A 20,538-nucleotide genomic window follows, 5' to 3' on the forward strand; every position below is an offset into this window, starting at 1 on the left:
TTAAGAGAGATTCTGAGGTAGGTTTATACCTCACTGTTGAGATTATCTGAAGCATATCTAAACAACTAAATATGTGAAACAGTAAAAAAATAATGTTTATTTTTTGCACAGGTCGAAAATTGCTTTAATTCGTACTTTGAATGTGTCTCTTCCCTCTAAACATTTTAAAAAAGACAATTTGATTAACGTTGCACTTAATGTTTTAATAAAGCATTTACTTTTAGAAAAAAAACAGCTGGCTGAGTTACTGCAGGCTCTGATTTCTCAACCATTGTCGCCTAGAGAAATGATTGACTTGCCTGACTATGTACTCAGGGAAAGCACCACTCATCTAGTGACATCTTCCTAAACTGCAAGTAAAAGTCATAACAGGAATAATCTATGTTCAAGAGGATGAGTCTAGCCAATTCAGTCCTATTTTAGTGATAGGAAATGCCATGCTTCCCATAAGGCTATTATTTCCTGAACAAAACTATTTGAAATGTCAGGAGATAGTTACCATGTTATAAAAATTATTATATTCCATGAAAAAAAAAAAGATGCACCATTTTTAAACGTGACAAAGAAAGCACAAGATTCTTTAAAGAGTTGACCCCAAACCACTATTTAGAAGCAAACAAATCAAAGTACTTCAAAATATGAGTTGTGACCCAGATCTCAAGTCTAATTGATTACCAACACAAGTTTTTAGACCAAACAAACTTTTATAAAACCTTTATAAAATAAACATACACATTACCTGGTAATTGTTTTGGTTTTGTGATAACCTCAATTGGTTTGATGATGCAAAATGTGAAGAAAAATTACTCCGTGATGGATTTGTATTACTGTACATTGTAGTAGATGCTGTATGTAATGAGGTCCGTGGTGTCAAATGGTATTCTCTGTTTTGATACAGTACATTGTCTGACAAGTCTCTAATATTCACCATTGGTGAATTTGGCATATTTCTTCCTGGTCTGGGCAAAACTGTACTTTGGTTCTCAGCTCGAAGGGAACTGCCACTTTCATAAAGTCTTGAGTAGCTTGGTATCTGTGCTCCCATCAATGCCAACTCTTCCTCTCTGGCATACTCATCATCAGCATCTCCAGTCTCCATTGCAATGGACAAACAAGTTCCTTCTGTTGAACTAGGAGGCTTCTGTGGGGCATTTCCTCCCAGAATTCTCTGGGGGTAATCACTAACTGCCAATGAAAATACTTCACGGATTTCCAAGTTTTGTGTTCTGCAGTAAGGGTCTCTAATAGGTGGCTTTTGCCCGCATAAGTTATGTGATGCTAGACCCGTGTGTTCAGGCTTATATGATCTTTGAATTCCGACTGGTTCAATTTTGCAAGGTTGGTGGCACACAGATGGCTTTTGTGGTACCGTCAACTCAGAGGCTTGCATTGAAGAGCTTCCATAGTGTTTCTTTGTGTGATTGTATACAGAGTTTCCAGCATTTAGCACACTTGTCTGTCTGGACAAAATAATTGTTTTTTCACCTAAGAGCAGAGAGGCATTTTTACAGTGTGCTACTTGTCTTTGAACAGGAATGTGCAACTGAAACTCAGTATCATTTTTACTGGCTGTTTTCTGACTAGGGATTTTATGTGCTTCTGTAATTTGTGTATTTGTATGTTTGGTTGTCCCTTGCCTACTTGATGAACTGGCTGGACTGTATATACCAGTTACAATGACATCATTATTGGGTGATATCCAAGAAGACTGTTGTCTTGAGGTTGGAGCAATATTAACCACATTTCTGACTGTAACGTCTGGAGCTGCCAAAGGAGTACCAGAAACAGTTCCTGTTGTTGCTGCTCCTGATTCAGAATTCTTACTACTCATTTTTCTTCTCTTATTGCCAACCCACGTCTGGAAGGATAAAAAAAATGATATTATGGAAAAGTTCTTAACCAAAAAACAAGAAAAAACAATTCCTATGTGATAAATTATATTCTCATTTGTCATAAAATCAAGGCCTATACAAATTTAAAAGAAAAAAATAAAAGAAAAAGTAACTAAAGTATAAGGTCAGAGATAATCAGGGACCAGCACGTAATAAATATCTAGGAACTTTGATAGGAGAATTGTATTATTCTTCTTTTCCTCAAAACCCTTCCAATTAATGTGTAGCAAGAACCCTAAAATGTTTATATCCCTTGACCTAGTAAATTCATTTCTGGGAATTTATCCTAAAAGTAATCCTAGATGTATACAAAGTTTATATGCAAAGATGTTCATCATATTTATGTATAATAGTGAAAAATTGGAAACATACTAGAGGTAGGATGTTTAATGACATTGGAAAATGCTCATAGTATTGTTAAAGAAATATACACTAGGCATCTTCAGATTTAACAACTTCTATGAATATATCATAACTTGGTTAATTTAACATTGCTAGATATTTAGATTACTTTTAGAAATATTCACTATTTTAAACCATATAGCAATACACTTCACTGTGCATGCATCTTTGTACTATTGGTCCATTAGAATGCCATCTTTAGAAGGAAAATTGCTAGGCTTTTTGATATTTTCAAACTACCCTCCAATGTATAAGAGTTCTGGTTTCCCCACACCCTCAACAACACTTTGCATTATCTTTTTGTAGTCTCTACTAGCCCAGGAGTTAAGAAAAGGTATATAATTGCTGTTTTGATTTGAGGTTCTCTGGTTACTATATCACTTTGATAGAGTTGCTTACTGATTACCTCTACTAATTTTTATATTAGGGTATTTGTCATTTTTAATTGATTTATAAGAGCAATTTCCTACTGGAGGTAGCAGCACTTTGTCACAAGTTGCAAATATTTTTCCCAGTTTGTCATTAATTTGTGGTAGTTATTTTCTTCTTTATGTTTTTCTCGATTTACCAAATCTTATACAGTGAATATGTATTACTTTTATAAACCAAAAATTAATAAAAATAATACCAGTGGTTGGCATTTAGAATTTGATTACAAACTATGTACTTTTATATAAGTAATTTATTATAATAATCTTAGTATTATTACACTGAATCATGATTCTTCTTAAAATATGCAATAAGAAATATTATGTTCCATAAAATTATTAGTAAACTTTATAATTATTTCAAAATGCATACCATATTATAAACTACCAAAACACATTAATCTATTAAGAATTTCAAAAAATAAATAAGTGAAAACATTAAATGAACTAGCCTTGCACAAACACGGTGCAGAGTGTATTTGGTTAATTTTGTGTGATGTGCTTTTGAAAACCACATAAATTATCCAATTTTCAATGTATATTTATATTATATACAACATTAAATGTTGTAATACTATAAATAAAAGCTAACATGTATTGAATCCCCATTATGTGTTTTCATATATATTAGCTCCTTTGCTAGGTATTATTTTCTAATTGTATAAATGAAGAAACTGAGATTCAGAAATATTAACTAGCTTGTGGAAAGATATCCTGTCAGCTACTGGCAGAGCAAGGAATCAAAATTAATTTAACTTGACCTCAAAGAACATTCTCCTTCCACTATGGTGAGAAACCCCTGAAATGGAGTTGACCACTTCTGTTGGACATTTTACTTTTATAATTAGTACTTATCTAATAAAATGTCCCAGAAACTGAGATGCTCCATTTTGCTTCACATGAGGCTGTGGGAGTTTAAAACTCACTCTTATTTAGCTTTACTAAACAGCAGAAGTGAGAATTATAAGCAGAGGGACAAATGAATATAAATGTCACAAGAGAAGGAAGCAGGGGAGAAAAACTAAAAGGTTCTAAAGTATACACTCGAGAGAAATATTTAAAAAGAAATATGTGGCTGCTTCCCACTAGCTGGATATATGTATATGTGTAGCTGATTCACTTCATTATACAGCAGAAACTAACACAACAATGTAAAGCAATTATACTCCAATAAAGATGTTTAAAAAAAAGGGAAATGTTTGGGGATATATATAATTTCAATTTATGGTTCAAAAAAGTGAATATTACAGATATTCAAAATAAGTCACTGTGTTATGGCTTTTCAAATAAAAATATGCATAGGAAGCATGATGTATTTGTTTGTAATTTCAATATTTTAAAACTTTCAATGGGAAAGCATAGTGAATTGGTAAGATTTAAACTCAAGATCTACTACATCTGGAGGGCAACTCTGGACAAGATTTCTAAGAAAGCAAACAACCTACCATGTTCTCATCACAATACCTACCTTAACATAGGAATTTTAAGTGATCTTAGTGCACTGCAAATTTATGGCTTACTTTTATAGTTTTATAGTTCATATATATAGTTACTTATATAGTTTACTAGATATCTATATCGTGTACCCATAAAAAAGTAAAATGCAATAGTAAAATGAATATCACATGAATATGAAACTCAGCTATCTAACAACTTCACTTGTGCAGAATGCAGCCAATATAGATGTCACAAGACCCATGTACTTTACTGAAAAGACAACACTTGATCTTAAAACATACCTTATCTTATTTTACACATAATTTTACCAAACCTGGTATCTTTTTTTTTTTAACAAAACAGGATGGGGCTTTGGTAATAGTTATTGCTGTTGAAAACACCTTGATAGCACCAAAACTAAGAATATTCATTAAATATTACTCACTAAAAAGGAGAAGAAAGGAAAAATAAAAGAGAATTGTTGTGAGAAATCATTAAATGGTCTGGGGTTCTTTAGTAAAGGAGAAAGTCACTCCATATAACTTACCATGTTGTAAGCATTATTATTTTATAGCACAGTACAATAATTGATTTCCATAGTAAAACCCTGAGTCAAAAAGTAAAGGTTCAGTTATTTTCAATAGTCTCTATTGAAGTAAAGTAGGAAAGTATATAGTTAAGAAATATATTTTAGTAAAATGTTGAAAATAAAGAAAATGCATTACCTAAGGGTTATCAGTAACTGAATTAAATTTTACTAAAAGTCATTCAGTTACAGGATCCAAAATTTACCATTGCCTATAGGATGTAAATTTCTCATTCCAAATGTTTCATTGGTGAGAGAGAAAAAATGGGTCAATCAAATTGATATGATGAGCATTTGGGGTTTGGAACTAATAAAGTGATACTACATAGAAAAAAAGAAAGGCAATAAATTTGGGTCACCAATCCTTGGTGTCCATTAAATTCTTTTTCAGTCCTTTTTTTAGAAAGTCAATGTCTCCAAACTTTTCCTTTTCCTATACCTCCTTCTTTGTTTTCCTGTTCCTTTACCCCACTATATATATATATATATATATATCATGGATGTTTTAACCTTTTAAGTTCTTTTTACATTGGGATCAAGTTCTTAGTACAGTGAGATTTTAGTTCTTTTGAGGAAAAAACACAATAAATACTGTATTAAAATAATAAAGGAAGATCTCTTTGAAGTAGAACATGTAGACCTAGCAAAATACTAGGCTCAAATACTATATTAAAAATAATAAAGGAAGGTGCCTTTCAAGTAGAACATATAGACCTAGCAGAATATCAGGGGCAGGGGAGGTTGTGGAATAATGGGTCTATAAACAACTCCCTTCTCCTCTGGCTGGAAAAGCTGCCAAAATTGTGTTAAAATTTAGATTAGAAAGACTGAATTTCTGCAGAATAAACACCCTCCTAGAACAGAGAAAATGAATCTGTTTCACACCATTCCTTATAACTTACATAACATTTTACTTGTAAGCTTACGTTCTAGAAAGTTTATTTCTTTCATTTCCATTACTTGTTACAGATTTCACACCATTTGGAGCAAGATATAAACCTTTGTATTTCAACACTCTCAATATTCAAGTACAATCAAGTAAATTATTAGGGGGAAGATTGCAATAGCAAATTGTAAATATGAAAGGTCACAGTCCACAAAGCAGCTGCCTAAGAAGACTTTTCATCTTAAAGTAATGGTAAAATAAGACAGAAGAAAAGAAAGAAGTTATTGCAGAAAAAAATGAGTTTGTACTTATAAAATGGAAAACTCATCAACTTGAAATATTACACATTTTAAAATAATTTTTCTAAGTCAATTACATTTTTTCTCGAGGTTTTACTAAAGGTATTGCAAATAGGGAACTTAGAGCTATCAACAGGAGATATTTCTAGTTCTTACAAAAATCTGAGGATGATGGTTGATCTCAGCAAACAAGAAACAGATATCCTGGATATTTCCCTCCTAGAACTGGTGGCATAATTCCCTATTTGAAGGTGAATATATCCTTCAGTCTTTAAATAATAGATTTTCCAAAGAATTCTTCTTATCAAGAGATTTTTATCTTTGGGGTCTTTAAAAGTTCCTCCAACAGAAAAATAAACTTAAATAGAAGTCCTTCTCTTACCAAATTAGCCTAATGAATGACAAGGATGGGAAAACTGCTAATCTTTGAATCCCTAAGGTTTCGCTCCAGGGAGATTTGTAGCCCGTTCAGACAATCATGAAAGGACCTATGCACTCACTATGAAATCTGTGACTAGCTCTGTTAGGTTTATCTCTTGCCTCCTCTCTATCACCTTCTCACTGCCTTTCCCAAATGTGTAGCAGCTCTGATTTTTACAGCTGAATAACAATGGTTGTGATAAAGGAAATTTTCCTCCCTAGGGATTTCTTGTCCCTTACTTGCTAACCCATTAAAATGCATACATTTTACTTAAAAGGAGGAAGAGATATTCATAAAAAGGATAGGTTTTCCTAAAAAGACAAAAATACTAAATTCATAAATACCTGCTGGAAAAATTTAAACATAACAAGAAAATATGCTAACTCCCTTGGTAAATGCTTGTTTTACTAATATCAGTTTGGAGGATTATATCTAGATAAATTCTAGGTGTAAACCAAGCATGAGATCAGCAACTAATCCTAAAGGTACCTATTAGTTCAAAGGACTGGGATTTTTAAAAGATATATTTAAAATGCAAAAGTTTTAGTGCTTTCAAGGTATTTATAGAAAACAAAAACATACTAAATGATTAGGTATTTATTAAAAAATAGTAATTTTATACCAGGAAAATGAAGCTGTTTATAGTTAGTGACTTCACACCCTGATAGTTTTTTTCATATTAAGCAATTATGACTTGTAGTACAAAGCTATAAATTCAAGAGTTTAAGACCTCAATACTTACCCTGACTACACTGAAGTCCAGCTTAGTCTCCTGTGCACACTGTAATATGAGCTGAAAGCAATTTTTACTTTGATTTGTCATTCCATTTTCATAATAACGCTGTAAAATCCTTTGTTGTTCTACAGTAAATACAGAACGTAGATTCATCTAAAAATAAAAGAAGATATTCTGAAAATTTGAATAAAAATTGGGTTTGTGTAGAATTTGCACGTTTTTGTTTTTTGATACAATTTCAATGCTTTCAAGCTGCAAGATTTCTTTAAGTGAAATAATCCCAGTAATGGGCAATAATTTGTGTGCTAAAGGGAGAGAGGTTCTCATAATAATGAATATTATGCATAATGTGAACCCTTATTGAATTTGTTCAGAAAAAGTATCAACTTTAAAGACAAAAAAAAAAAAGCAGAAAGCCCTTATCTGGTTAGTGTCAGTGCATGGAGAGAAAAAGCTTCTTTCACCAAAATAAGTATTTATGGCTAGTAAAGCCAGAGATTGTGGCATGGTAGTAGCCATAGGTGGTCAATTATCAACAGGGACACTCACTGTTCTTTGTCAAGCAAGGCATCTGGCATATGTCTTACAGCCAAAAGCTGTGCTCCGAAACAAAAGGGTGCGTTTATTCTTTTATTTTTCTGGGCTAAAGGGGTTCATTTAATATATTAAGTCAAAATCTCTCTTTAAAGCTTAAAAATAAACAGGAAGTTTTAGTGACTGAAAATGTATTTGCTTTAGGCAATACTAACCAAAATAATTATTTTTAATAGCTGTAGTATATAAACCAAAATTAAAAATCATGTATAGTTTACTAAAAATATACCAAGTACTTTTAATCGACAACATCATAATTAGACAAGAGAAATTTTAAAAACACATTGCTCTTCTTGCCAATAGGCAAGATGTTTAATATTAAGGGAGAACAACTCTGTGAATCTCACAAATAGAAGCAGGTCAAACTCTTCATAAAGGAGATGAATTCTAGTAGTGCATTTTATAAAGAAGAACACTAATTAGATAAAGGCAATTTCAGGTTCCTCTTAAAAGCTGTCACACTAAAATTGTTATTCCTAAAAGCTGACAGAAAGAAAACCCTTTGCAAGGAATGAATCTCTTCAAAATTAGGAAAACAGTGGCAACTAAAACAATATAAGCCAAACCAAACAGAAATCATTCTAGTATACTGGGTATGGAAAAAACTAAGTACATTGACATGGAAATAAAAAATAATTTCCATTTTTTGAATATTTTGAACAATAAAGCAGTTTCATAAAGAAATTAAAGAGAGTCACATAGCCATCCAGTGAAATCTGTACACGACTTGTTTTCTTGACCATGCAAACGTTTTCCTATATAATGTTAAGAGATCAGATGAGAGAAAATTGCCTGTGAGAGAGGGCAGGAACATTCAGAAACAAATAACTCCACTTTATGAAGGGGATCTCATTCAAGTACAACAATGTGGAAATGTAAACCTCTTATCTGCAACCAGACCAAATTTTCAAGGATGTTTGGGCCAGAGGACGATATTCATCAAAGCAATATTACTATCATGTTTGCCAGTTTTCAGAGCAATTTGGGGTTCCTTTTCCTAAGTGATTCAGCTACAGTCAGGAGAGGAGCCAGAAGATGACGGTCAAATACCTGAAATACCTCATCTGTTGTGGATTAAGAAGCAAGGTATTGGTATTCCAGTACTTTGGAATGAGATCTGAGGAGTGTGGTAAATTTCAATTCACTAATGCATAATACGGGTAATGGCTCTGATTCTTCTCTGTAGGGCTGTAACTACCATAAAAAAGCCTAGAGTACAAGATATGGCTGATCCCCAAGTGTATCACTATAGCTGCCTTATGTAGGAATGGTTTCCTATTGGCTGGCTACAACTGTTGCTCCAGTATGATATGAATCTTAAAAAGCATGGCAGATTAGTTATCTTGGTCTATGGAGTGGCAAGTTATTGAATGACTGCACAGCCAAAGTTCTTAATCGCTTGCACAAAAATCAGGAAAAAAATGTAAAAACTTTCATTTTAAAAGTTGGGTTGTTATTTATGTGGAAGATAAAATGAAAATCCATTGGATTCATAGAAAGTGAGGTCTACTGTATTGGGGTAGGGAAGGTAATTAACTGAACTAGGGGATTAAATATTGAAATAACAAGTCATTTAGCTTTACCTCATGATTTCCTAGTCTAATCCTCTTTGCATTGTACTACCCACTGAGCATATGCCAGCCCACAAGGAATAAGACAACTTGTGTCCTACTCTCAACTCCACTGGAGACTATTTGGTAAATCACTTAATTTCTATGAGCATCCATTTCCTAGTTTGTAAAATTCTGGATTATATGACTTGTTTTACTTACCAGTATGGATTGTTAAAAGTAATTTAAGATATGTGAACTCATTTTTCTTACATTTTTTTTCAGCCACACCCCGCGGCTTGTGGGATCTTAGTTCCCCAACCAGGGATGGAACCTGTGCCCCCTGCAGTGGAAGCATGGGGTCCTAACCACTGGACTGCCAGGGAATTCTCATTTTTCTTAAGTTTTAAAGCATGTTATAGTTGTAACATATTTATATTTTAAAGGATAACTAGGCCCTTCAGTTTATCTATCATATTCAGATATGGAATTTCTTAGGTTGCTCTCAGCTTTAGGATTTGGTGTTTTAATGAAGACCCTGAGCCATTGGCAAAAGATTAAACTATGCTCAGTATGTTCTATTCAAACAAGCAGAGCAATGAGTGAAATATTTTAGATGTATTGCTTTGGAAATACTTGAAAAATACAGCTTTGAGGAATGAAATAGCTAAAATATAGCTAAGGCTCTATTTTTACATTGGAATATTTCAGATAAATTCCTATGTAACACTGTCCTTATATATCTGATATCATACTTAAAACCAGCTCTAATAATGCCCTAATAATGTTTAAAGTGGCTAAATCATTTGAAAAGTACAAAAAAATTTTACTCATTAAGGACTCGTTCTTGGAAAACCTGGTTTTAAAAATGGAATGAGTCCATAAAATCATCACCAATTCAAATAGAATACATTCTTGCCAACACTAAATATTTGAATTTTGGGTAAGCCATCAACTTTATTGTTTGTATGTTTACAAAGAGTTGAGCTTAGGTTAATATAATACCTTGAATAACTTTATCTTGGCCAACATGTCTCTATTAACATTGTCCTTTTAATCCATTATTATTATTCGCTTTTAAATTTACATACAGTAAAAATCACTATTTTTCATGCATGGTTTTATGAGTTAAAACAAACATACATAGTCATGAAACCACCATCACAATTAAGGTACAGAACAGTTCTATCATTCTGAAAAAAACCTTAATGCTGCTTATTTATAATCAATCTCTCTAGCCACCCAGCCCCTGACAATCCCTATTCTGTTCCTATTATTTTGTTTTTATAGAATGCCATATAAACAGAATAATACAGTTTGTATTTTTTCTGAGACTAGCTTCTTTCATTTAGCATAATGTATTTGAGATTCATCTGTGTTGTCTGTACCAGTAATTTGCTCCCTTTTCTTGCAGAGTAGCATTCCATTGTAAGAATATACCACAGTTTATCCATTCATCCATTGAAGGACATGTGGGCTGCTTTAAGTTCTTAGCTATTATGAATAAAACTGTTAAAAACATTTGTGTGCAGGTTTCTGTCTGAAAATATGTTTCCATTTCTCTTGAATAAATACCTGGGAGTTGGACTGCTGGGTCATATGGTAAATGTATACTTAACTTTATAATTCAAATATAAACGCTTTCCAAAAGTACAAATTTGCTTTTGCACCAACATTCTATGAAAGTTTCAGTTCTTTCACTTTCTTACCAGAATTATAATCACATATTTCTAAAAAATTAGTCATTTTAATAGTTCTGTAATTGTGTATTATTATTGTGGTTTTAATTTGTATTTCCCTAGTGATAATAATATTGAGCATCTTTTGCTAATCTTATTTGTCATTCATACATCTTCTCTGTAGAAGTGTCCAAATATTTTGCAAATTTTTAAATTGGATTGTTTGTTTCTTATTATTTAACTTTTAGGGTTCATTACATATTCTGGACACAAGTCCTTTATGAGAAATATGATTTTCAAATATTTTATCCTCGCTTGTGCCTTGTTTTTATTTTATTAACAGTGTATTTCACAGAGCAGTTTTTAATTTTGATGAAACCCTATTTATCACTGCTGTTTAGTTTTATGAATTGTGCTTTTAGTGCCATACCTTAGAAATCTTTGTCTAGCACAAGGTCACAGAAACTTTTTCCTATGTTTTCTTTTAGTAGCTTCATATTTTTGCATTTCACATTTAAGTTTAGGATCCATTTGGAGTTGATTTTTGTGTAAGGTGTGAAGTACAGGTGGAAGTTTTGTGGGAGTTTTTGCATATGGATATCCAATTGTTCCAGTACCATTAATTGAAAAAAACTTTTTATTGAATTGCTCTTTCATCTTTGTTAAGAATCACTTGACCATATATGTGTGGCTCTTTTTCTGAACACTCTTTTCTGTTCCATTGATCTTTGTGTCAATTCTTTCATTAAAACCACACTGTCTTAACTACTGTAGTTTTATCATAACTGTTGAATCAGGAAGTGTGAGCCTTCTAATACTGTAATTAAAAAAAATCAATTTAGCTATTCTACATCCTTTACATTCTCATATGAATTTTAGAATCAGATTGTTGGTACTAACAAAAAATTCTGCTGGGATTGGATTGAATCTATAGATCAGTTTAGGGACAATTGCTCTGTCTTCCAAATCATGAATATGATATACTTCTCTCTAATTATTTAGATCTTGTTTGATTTCTCTCCTCAGAGTTTCATAGTTTTCAGTATACAGATTCAGTACATAGTCTGTTAAACTTATACCTGTGTATTTCTTATGTGTGTGTTGTTTGTTTGAAGGGGAAGGGGGATATTGTAAATGGTATTTTTAAAATCATGGTTACTATAGTTTAAAATAATGTAGTGTATATTTGAAATTTGCTAAGAGAGTAGATCTTAAGTGTCCTCACTACACCAAAAAGAAATAGAACTATGTGAGGTGATGGATATCATATATGCATTACCTTGATTGTACTAATCATTTCATTATATATATATATATATATATATATATATATATATATATATATATATATAAAATCAAACCATCATATTGCATACCTTAAATATATACAATTTTCATTTGTGAATTATACCTCAATAGAGCTGGAAATTTAAAAAATTTCCAATCGTTCGCTGCTAGGATATCAACATACAATTTAATTTGGTATATTCACCTTGCTAAATTAATTTACTGATTCAAGCAGCTTTTTTGTTGATTGTCTGGTATTTTCTAAACAAATATGTCATCCACAGAGAAAGGCTTGTTTCTTCTTTTCCAATACATTTCCCTTTTCATTCTTCTTTTTTTTAACATCTTTATTGGAGTGTAATTGCTTTACAATGATGTGTTAGTTTCTGCTGTATAACAGAGTGAATCAGCTATATATATACATATATCCCCATATCTCCTCCCTCTTGCATCTCCCTCCCACCCTCCCTATACCACCCCTCTAGGTGGTGACAAACCACCGAGCTGATCTCCCTCTGCTATATGGCTGCTTCCCACTAGCAATCTATTTTACATTTGACAGTGTATATATGTCCATGCCACTCTCTCACTTCGTCCCGGCTTACCCTTCCCCATCCGCATGTCCTCAAGTCCATTCTCTACGTCTGCGTCTTTATTCCTGCCCTGCCCCTAGGTTCTTCAGAACCACTTTCTTTTTTTTTTTAGATTCCATATATATGGGTTAGCATACGGTATTTGTATTTCTCTTTCTGACTTACTTCACTCTGTATGACAGACTCTAGGTCCGTCCACCTCACTATAAATAACTCAATTTTGTTTCTTTTTATGGCTGAGTAACATTCTATTGTATATATGTGCCACATCTTCTTTATCCATTCATCTGTTGATGGACACTTAGGTTGCATCCATGTGCTGGCTATTGTAAACAGAACTGCAGTGAACATTGTGGTACATGACTCTTTTTGAATTATGGTTTTCTCAGGGTATATGCCCAGTAATGGGATTGCTGGGTTGTATGGTAGTTCTATTTTTGGTTTTTTAAGGAACCTCCATACTGTTCTCCATAGTGGCTGTATCAATTTACATTCACACCAACAGTGCAAGAGGGTTCCCTTTTCTCCACACCCTCTCCAGAATTTATTGTTTGTAGATTTTTTGATGATGGCCATTCTGACTGGTGTGAGGTGATACCTCATTGTAGTTTTGAGTTACATTTCTCTAATGATTGGTGATGTTGAGCCTCCTTTCCTGTGCTTGTTGGCAATCTGTACATCTTCTTTGGAGAAATGTCTATTTAGGTCTTCTGCCCACTTTTGGATTGGGTTGTTTGCTTTTTGATATTGAGCTGAATGAGCTGCTTGTAAATTTTGGAGATTAATCCTCTGTCAGCTGCTTCATTTGCAAATATGTTCTCCCATTCTGAGGGTTATCTTTTTGTCTTGTTTATGTTTTCCTTTGCTGTGCAAAAGGTTTTAAGTTTCATTAGGTCCCATTTGTTTATTTTTGTTTTTATTTCCATTTCTCTAGGAGGCGGGTCAAAAAGGATCTGTGTCTGGCCTTACATTTACATCTTTAATCCATTTTGAGTTTATTTCTGTGTATGGTGTTAGGGAGTGTTCTACTTTCATTCTTTGACATGTAGCTGTCCAGTTTTCCCAGCACCACTTATTGAAGAGGCTGTCTTTTCTCCGTTGTATATTCTTGCATCCTTTATCAAAAATAAGGTGACCAGGGCTTCCCTGGTGGTGCAGTGGTTGAGAGTCCGTCTGTCGATGCAGGGGACATGGGTTCATGCCCTGGTCCGGGAGGATCCCACATGCTGCGGAGTGGCTGGGCCCGTGAGCCATGGCCACTGAGCCTGCACGTCTGGAGCCTGTGCTCCACAATGGGAGAGGCCACAACAGTGAGAGGCCTGCATACCACACAAAAAAAATTAATAATAAGGTGACCGTATTTGCATGGATTTATCTCTGGGCTTTCTATCAGGTTCCATTGATCTACATTTCTGTAGGTACTGGTCTTTTATTTCTTTATTGCACTGGCTAAGACCTATAGTATAATGTTTTAATCAGAGCTGTGAGATTGGACATTTGTTCCTTTTTCTCAATTTTAGAAGAAAAGTGTTCAGTCTTTCACCATTGAGTGTTACATCAGCTGTAGGTTTTTCACATGCTTTACAAGTTTAAGGAAATTTCCTTTTATTTCTATTAAACTGAGAGTTTTTATTATTATTACTGTTACTATCATCATTATAATGAATGGATATTGAATTTTGTCAAATGCTTTTTCCTGCTTGTATTGAGATAATTGCACATATTTTGTTCTTTAATCTTTTGATATGGTAAATTATGCTGGTTGATTTTCAAGTGTTGGATGAGTATTTTGTTCCTGAATAAACCCCAGTTGGTGGTGATGTATTATTCATTTTATATATTTATTTCATTTGGAAATATATTGTTGAAAATTTTTGAGTCTGCATTCATGAGGGATGTTTGTGATTTTCTTTTCTTGTATTGCATTTGGTTTGGTACAGGCAATGAGTTAGGAAGTGTTCCTTCTACTTATATGCTCTGGAAGAGTTTACATAGAATTATTATTTTTTCATTAAATCTTTGTTAGAAATCACCAATGAAGCCCTCTGAGAATGGAATTTTCTTTGTTGGAAAGTTTTAAGCTATGCATTACATTTCTATATTATTCAGACAATCTGTTTCTTCTTGAGTGAGTTTGGGCAGTTTGTGTCTTTCAAAGTATTGGCCCATTTTATCTATGTTGCTGAATTTAAAGGTGTAAAGTTTCTTATATACTATTCCTTTATCATCCATTGAATATTTATAGGTTCTATTGTGTTGTATTTTTCCTTCTTGATATTGGCAATGTTTCTTTTGTCTTGGTCAGTTAACAAGAGGCTTATCACTTTTATTGATCTTCTGAAATAATTAGCTTTTGGTTTCATTGACTTTTGTCTATTGTTTTTCTGTCTTCATTTACATTTACTCCTGCTCTTATCATTACTATTCCCTTCATTCTGCTTATTTGGACTTAATTTGCTCTTCTTTTTTCTAGTTTCTTAAGGTGGGAACTTAGATTATTGATCTTTGAGCTTTCTTCTTTTCTAAATATAAGCAATTAATGCTATAAATTTACTTCTAAGTACTGCTTTGGCTGAATTCTATAAATTTTGATAGGTTGGATTTTTTAACAGCCTTATTGAGGTATATCTGATGTACATACAGCTGTACAATATTTAATGTCTACAATTTGATGAGTTTGGCCTTATACAAAAACTAGTGAAACCATCACCATAATCAAAGTAATCAGCATATCCAACACCTCCCAGAGTTTCCTTATGTCCCATTGTTTATTTGTTCTGTAATAAGAACACAACATGAGATTAACCCTGTTAACAAATTTTGAACTGCACAATACTGTATTGTTAACTATAGGTATTATGTTCTACAACAGGTCTCTAGAATTTTTTCATTTGGCATAACTGAAACTATGTATCCACTGAATAACAACTTCCCATTTCCCTCACCCTCCATCCTGGCAACCACCGTTGCATTCTCTGCTTCTGACTATTTTAGATAGCACACATAAGTGGAATCATGTGGTATTTGTCCCATGACTAGCTTATTTCACTTAGAATAGTGTCCTCCAGTTTCATCCATGTTGTTGTAAATGGCAGAATTTCCTTCTGTTTAAAGACTGAATAACATCCCATTGTATGTATATATTACATTTTCTTTATCTGTCGATGGACACTTGGCTATTTCCATATCGTGGCTATTGTGAATAGTGCAGCAATAAACATGGGCATGCAGATATTTCTTCAAGATTTTGATTCCAATACTTTTGTATAGTTGTCCCTTGCTATCTTTGGGGGATTGGCTCCAGGAACCCCCACAGATACCAAAATCCAAGGATGCTCAAGTCCATTACTGTTGGCCTTCTGTATCCACCTATCCATGGGTTCCACATCCATGGAAACAAAGGGATGACTATATACCCAGATGTGGGATTGCCAGATCATATGGTAGTTCTATTTTTAACCATTTTGAGAAATCTCCATGTTGTTTACAATAGCTGCTGAACATTAATTTACATTCCCACCAACAATGTACAGGGGTTACAATTTCTCCACAGCTTTGCCAACACTTTTTATCTTTTGTTTTTTTAATAATAGGCCTCCCAACAGGTGTGAACACTATACACCAAAAAGTCAACTCAAAATGAAGACTTAAACATAAGACCCAAAATTGTAAAACTCCTAGAAGAAATCATACAAAAAAAGCTTCTGGACTTTGGTCTTGGCAACAATTTCTTGGATACGTCACCAAAAGCACAGGCAACAAAAGCAAAAATGGACAAGTGGGACTACATCATATTAAAAATATTCTGCAAAGCAAAGGACAGTCAACAACCAACTAGAGTAAAAAAAAAAAAAGGCAACCTACAGAATGAAAGAAAATATTTGAAACCATATATCTGATTAGGGTTACTTTCCAAAATATATAAGAAACACCTAAAACTCAATAGCAAAATAACTAATTATCCAATTAAAAATGGGCAAAGGGCTTGAACAGACATTTCTCTGAAAAGACAAACAAATGGTCAACAGGTATTTGAAAGATGCTTAACATCATTAATTATCAGGGAAATGCAAATAAAAACTATCATGACACAGGGTGTGTTTTAATTGTCATTCAGTTCAAAATATTAATTTTCCTATATATTGTTTAAAATATTTAAGTATTTTCCAGATATCTTTGTTATCGATTTCTAGTTTAGTGTGGTTATGAATAGAGAATATACTTTATATTATTTCAACTGTTTTAAATTTTTTAAAGTTTATGGCACAGGCAGAATATGGTTTCTTTTAAAGAATGTTCCATGAACATTTGAAAGGAATGTATCTTTGGCTATTGTTAGGCAGATAGTTCTAATAATGTCAATTAGGTCACGTTGCTTAATAGTGTTGTTCAGATCTTCTGTATCTTTACTGATTTCCTGACTTATTCTATCAATTACTGAAAGAGGAAAGGTGAAGTCCCCAAGTATAATTGTGCACTTGTCTATTTCTACTTTTAATTGTATCAGTTTTGCTTTATGTATTTTGAAGATCTGTTGTTAGACGCATATTCAACTAATATTGTTACGTATTTTTGGTGAATTGATCCTTTATTCATTATGTAATACCCCTTCTTTATTCCTCATACGATTCCTTTTTCTGTATTTTAATTTGTCTGACACTAATGAATATACTTCAGCTTTGTTTTGAATAACCTGTCATAGTATATAATTTTCTTTCATTTTATTTTAATTTATGTCTTTACATATAAAGTAGATTTCCTATAAGTAGAATACAGTTGGGCTTTAAAAACCCAATATGACAGTATGTGTATGACAGTATGACAGTTAGTGTGTTTAGATCACTTACATTTAACGTAATTACTAATATGGATGGATTTGGGTGCACCATTTTATTAGTTGTTTTCTGTTTGTCCTTCTGATTTTTTGTTTTGCTGTTCCCCTTTCTCCAACTTCTTTTTTATTATTTTAATATGTCTTTGTAATGTTTTAATTCATTGGCTTTTGGTCTACATTTCTTTCCATATTTTTGAAGTGGTTTTTCCACTGACTTTGTTTTCCATGTTTTGTCATGAGAAATCCATGGTCATTTCCAAATCTTTGTTTCCCTATGTATTTTGTTTTTCTCCAGCTTTTTTCAACACTATATCTTTGATTTTTAGCAATTTGATTATAATGTGTCTGGGCATGATTTCCTTTGAGTTTAACTTGTTTCAAGGGATCTCGAACCTGTAAATTTTTATCTTTCTTAAGTGTTTTGTAGAATTCACTAGTGTAGTAATTTGGGCTTGGAGATTTCTTAAAAGAAAGATTTTTAATCACAAATTCAAGTTCTTTAATAAAGTGCTCAGTTATTGTATTTCTTCTCAAACAAGCTTTGATGATTTCTGTCTTTCAAAGAATATATACATTTACTTTAAGTTGTTTATTTATAGGCGTAAAGTTAATAGTCCAGTAGTATATTTTTAAATGTCTGTACAGTCTGTAGTGATATCCTTTCTCTCATTCCTGATATTGGTAATTTGTGTCTTCTCTCTTTTTTGTGTACAGCCTTTTCTCAAATATCCATGTTTTGGTTTCATTGCATTTCTCTATTTTTTTAAATTGAAGTATAGTTGATTTACTATATTGTGTTAGTTTCAGGTGTACAGCATAGTGATTCAGGAATTTTTGCAGCTTATATTCCATTATAAGTTATTACAAGATACTGGGTCTAATTCCCTGTGCTATACAGTATATCCTTGTTGCTTGTCTGTTTTATATATAGTAGTTTGTATCTGTTACTGTTTTCTGTTTCATTTATTTCTGCTCTCATTATTTACTTTTTTCTGCTTGCTTTGGGCTTAATTTGCTCTTCTAGTTATCGTTTGTTAAAGTGAAGCTCAAGTAACAGATTTTCAAGCTTTCTACTTTTCTACTACAAGTTTTTAATGCTCTAAATGAACTTTAAGTGCTGATTTAACTGTATTCCACATATATTGATATATTGCAATTTCATTTTCACTGATCATACAGTGCTTTCTAATTTCTCTTGTGGGCTCTCCTTTGACCCATTGGTTACCTACAACTGTGTTGTTTACTTTCCAACTATTTGGGGATTTCCCAGATATCTTTGATTTATTGATTTTTAGTTTAATTCCTTTATGATCAGAGAACATCCCTCATATGACTTCAACTTTTTAACTTTTGATGGTTTGTTTTATGGCCCAAAATATGGTCCATGTTGATCAATTTTCTATGTGCTTCTGGGAATAATGTGTACTCTGCTCTCTTTGGGTGGATTCAATTAGGTTGAGTTGGTTGAAAGTGTTGTTCAAGTCTTAAACAGTTATTAATTTTCTCTCTACTTATTTTAGCAATTACTGAGAGAAGCTGTTAACATTTCTAATTGTATACTAGTCTGTTTCTCATGTCTCTTTTAACAGTTTTTTATTCATATATTTTGGAGCTCTGATATTAGGTACATAAATATTTAGGATTTTTATGTTCTCTTAATTAATTGATCCCCTTATCAATATGAATGATGTTCTTTACTGCTGATATTTTTTTCTCTGAAATCTTCTTTATCTGATATGAATATAGTCAACTTTATTTAGATTCATTGTATATATTTTTTCATTTACTTATGTTTAACCTATCTATTTCTTTATACTTAGGTGGGTTAGTTGTAGACATTTATAGATGAGTTAAAGTCTAATGTGACAGTACCTGCCTTTTAACTGGTATGTTTAGACCATTTTGAAATTAATATAATTATTGATATGGTTGGGCTTAGATACAATCTATTTGTTTTCTATTTGCCTCATATGTTTTTTGTTCCTTTTTTTTTCCTTTTTTCTATTTTGATTTTAATTAAACATTATTTATAATTCTATTTTATCTTCTTGGTTAGCTCATCCCTCTTTGTCATGTTATTTTAATGGTTGTTTTAGTGACCATGGTATACACCTTTAATTTATTATCAAGTTAATTTATCATAATATTATATATACTATTTCACATATAATAGAAGAATCTTACAATAGTATACCTGTAGTTCTGTTCTACTGTCTTTTGTGCTATTGTTGTCATACATTTTGCTTTTACATATGTTATAATACCTCCAATAAATGGTTATTTAAAAAAATTAAACAGTTATCATTGAAAGTGATTTTCAAAAATTAAAAATCATACATATTTACCTACATATTTTTTACTTCCATTGTGTAGGTCCAAAGTTCTTTTTTTAGGTGCAAATGCAAGGAGCTTTACTGTAGTAATGCCCTTCATTTTCTTTAATTCTCTACAGGTTACATTCAAAACAAAAACATAATAATGAAAAAAAATTAATTTCAATTTGGTATCATTTTCCTTCTGCCTGAAAGATTTCCTTGAACATTTTTGGTAGTGTGTTTCTGCTGTCAGTGCATTTTGTTTTTCTTTGGAATGAGTAAGAAAACCTTTGTTTTGCTTTGATATTTTGATATAGAATTCTAGGTTAACAGATTTTTTTTTAATCTTTCAGTGCTTTAAACATGTCATTCCATGGTCTTCTGACTTGCATTGTTTTCAACAAGAGGCCTCCTGTCATTCTAATGTTTGTTCCCCAAAAGTGATTGTACATAAAGGTGATATTTTTTGCCCTGGATACTTTTAAGCTTTTTTTCTCTGGATTTGAGCAGTTAGATTAGGAGATGCCTTGGAGCCATTTCCTTTAGCTTTCTTCTTCTCAGAAGTTGTTAAGCTTCTTGACTATGTGGGTTCATAGTTT

General features: G+C 32.4%; 1 protein-coding gene across 12 annotated transcripts in view; it reads right to left on the minus strand.

Annotated features, from left to right (window-relative positions):
* Positions 1-20,538, minus strand: part of HDX (highly divergent homeobox) — a 262,642-nt gene that overhangs the window by 145,564 nt on the left and 96,540 nt on the right. For all 12 annotated transcript variants that reach the window (XR_013825636.1, XM_079909948.1, XM_079909945.1 and 9 more), the window contains 2 exons: positions 7,094-7,240; positions 740-1,858 (listed from right to left, as the gene is read on the minus strand). Coding sequence is in view for 11 of the 12 variants with exons in the window: in XM_079909948.1 (XP_079766074.1) it covers positions 740-1,858; positions 7,094-7,240 (1,266 nt within the window). In the remaining variant the exon portion in view is untranslated. The remainder of the gene's footprint in view (positions 1-739; positions 1,859-7,093; positions 7,241-20,538) is intronic.

Source organism: Stenella coeruleoalba (genome assembly GCF_951394435.1).
Source record: "Stenella coeruleoalba genome assembly, chromosome: X".
Classification (NCBI taxonomy): Eukaryota; Metazoa; Chordata; class Mammalia; order Artiodactyla; family Delphinidae; genus Stenella; species Stenella coeruleoalba.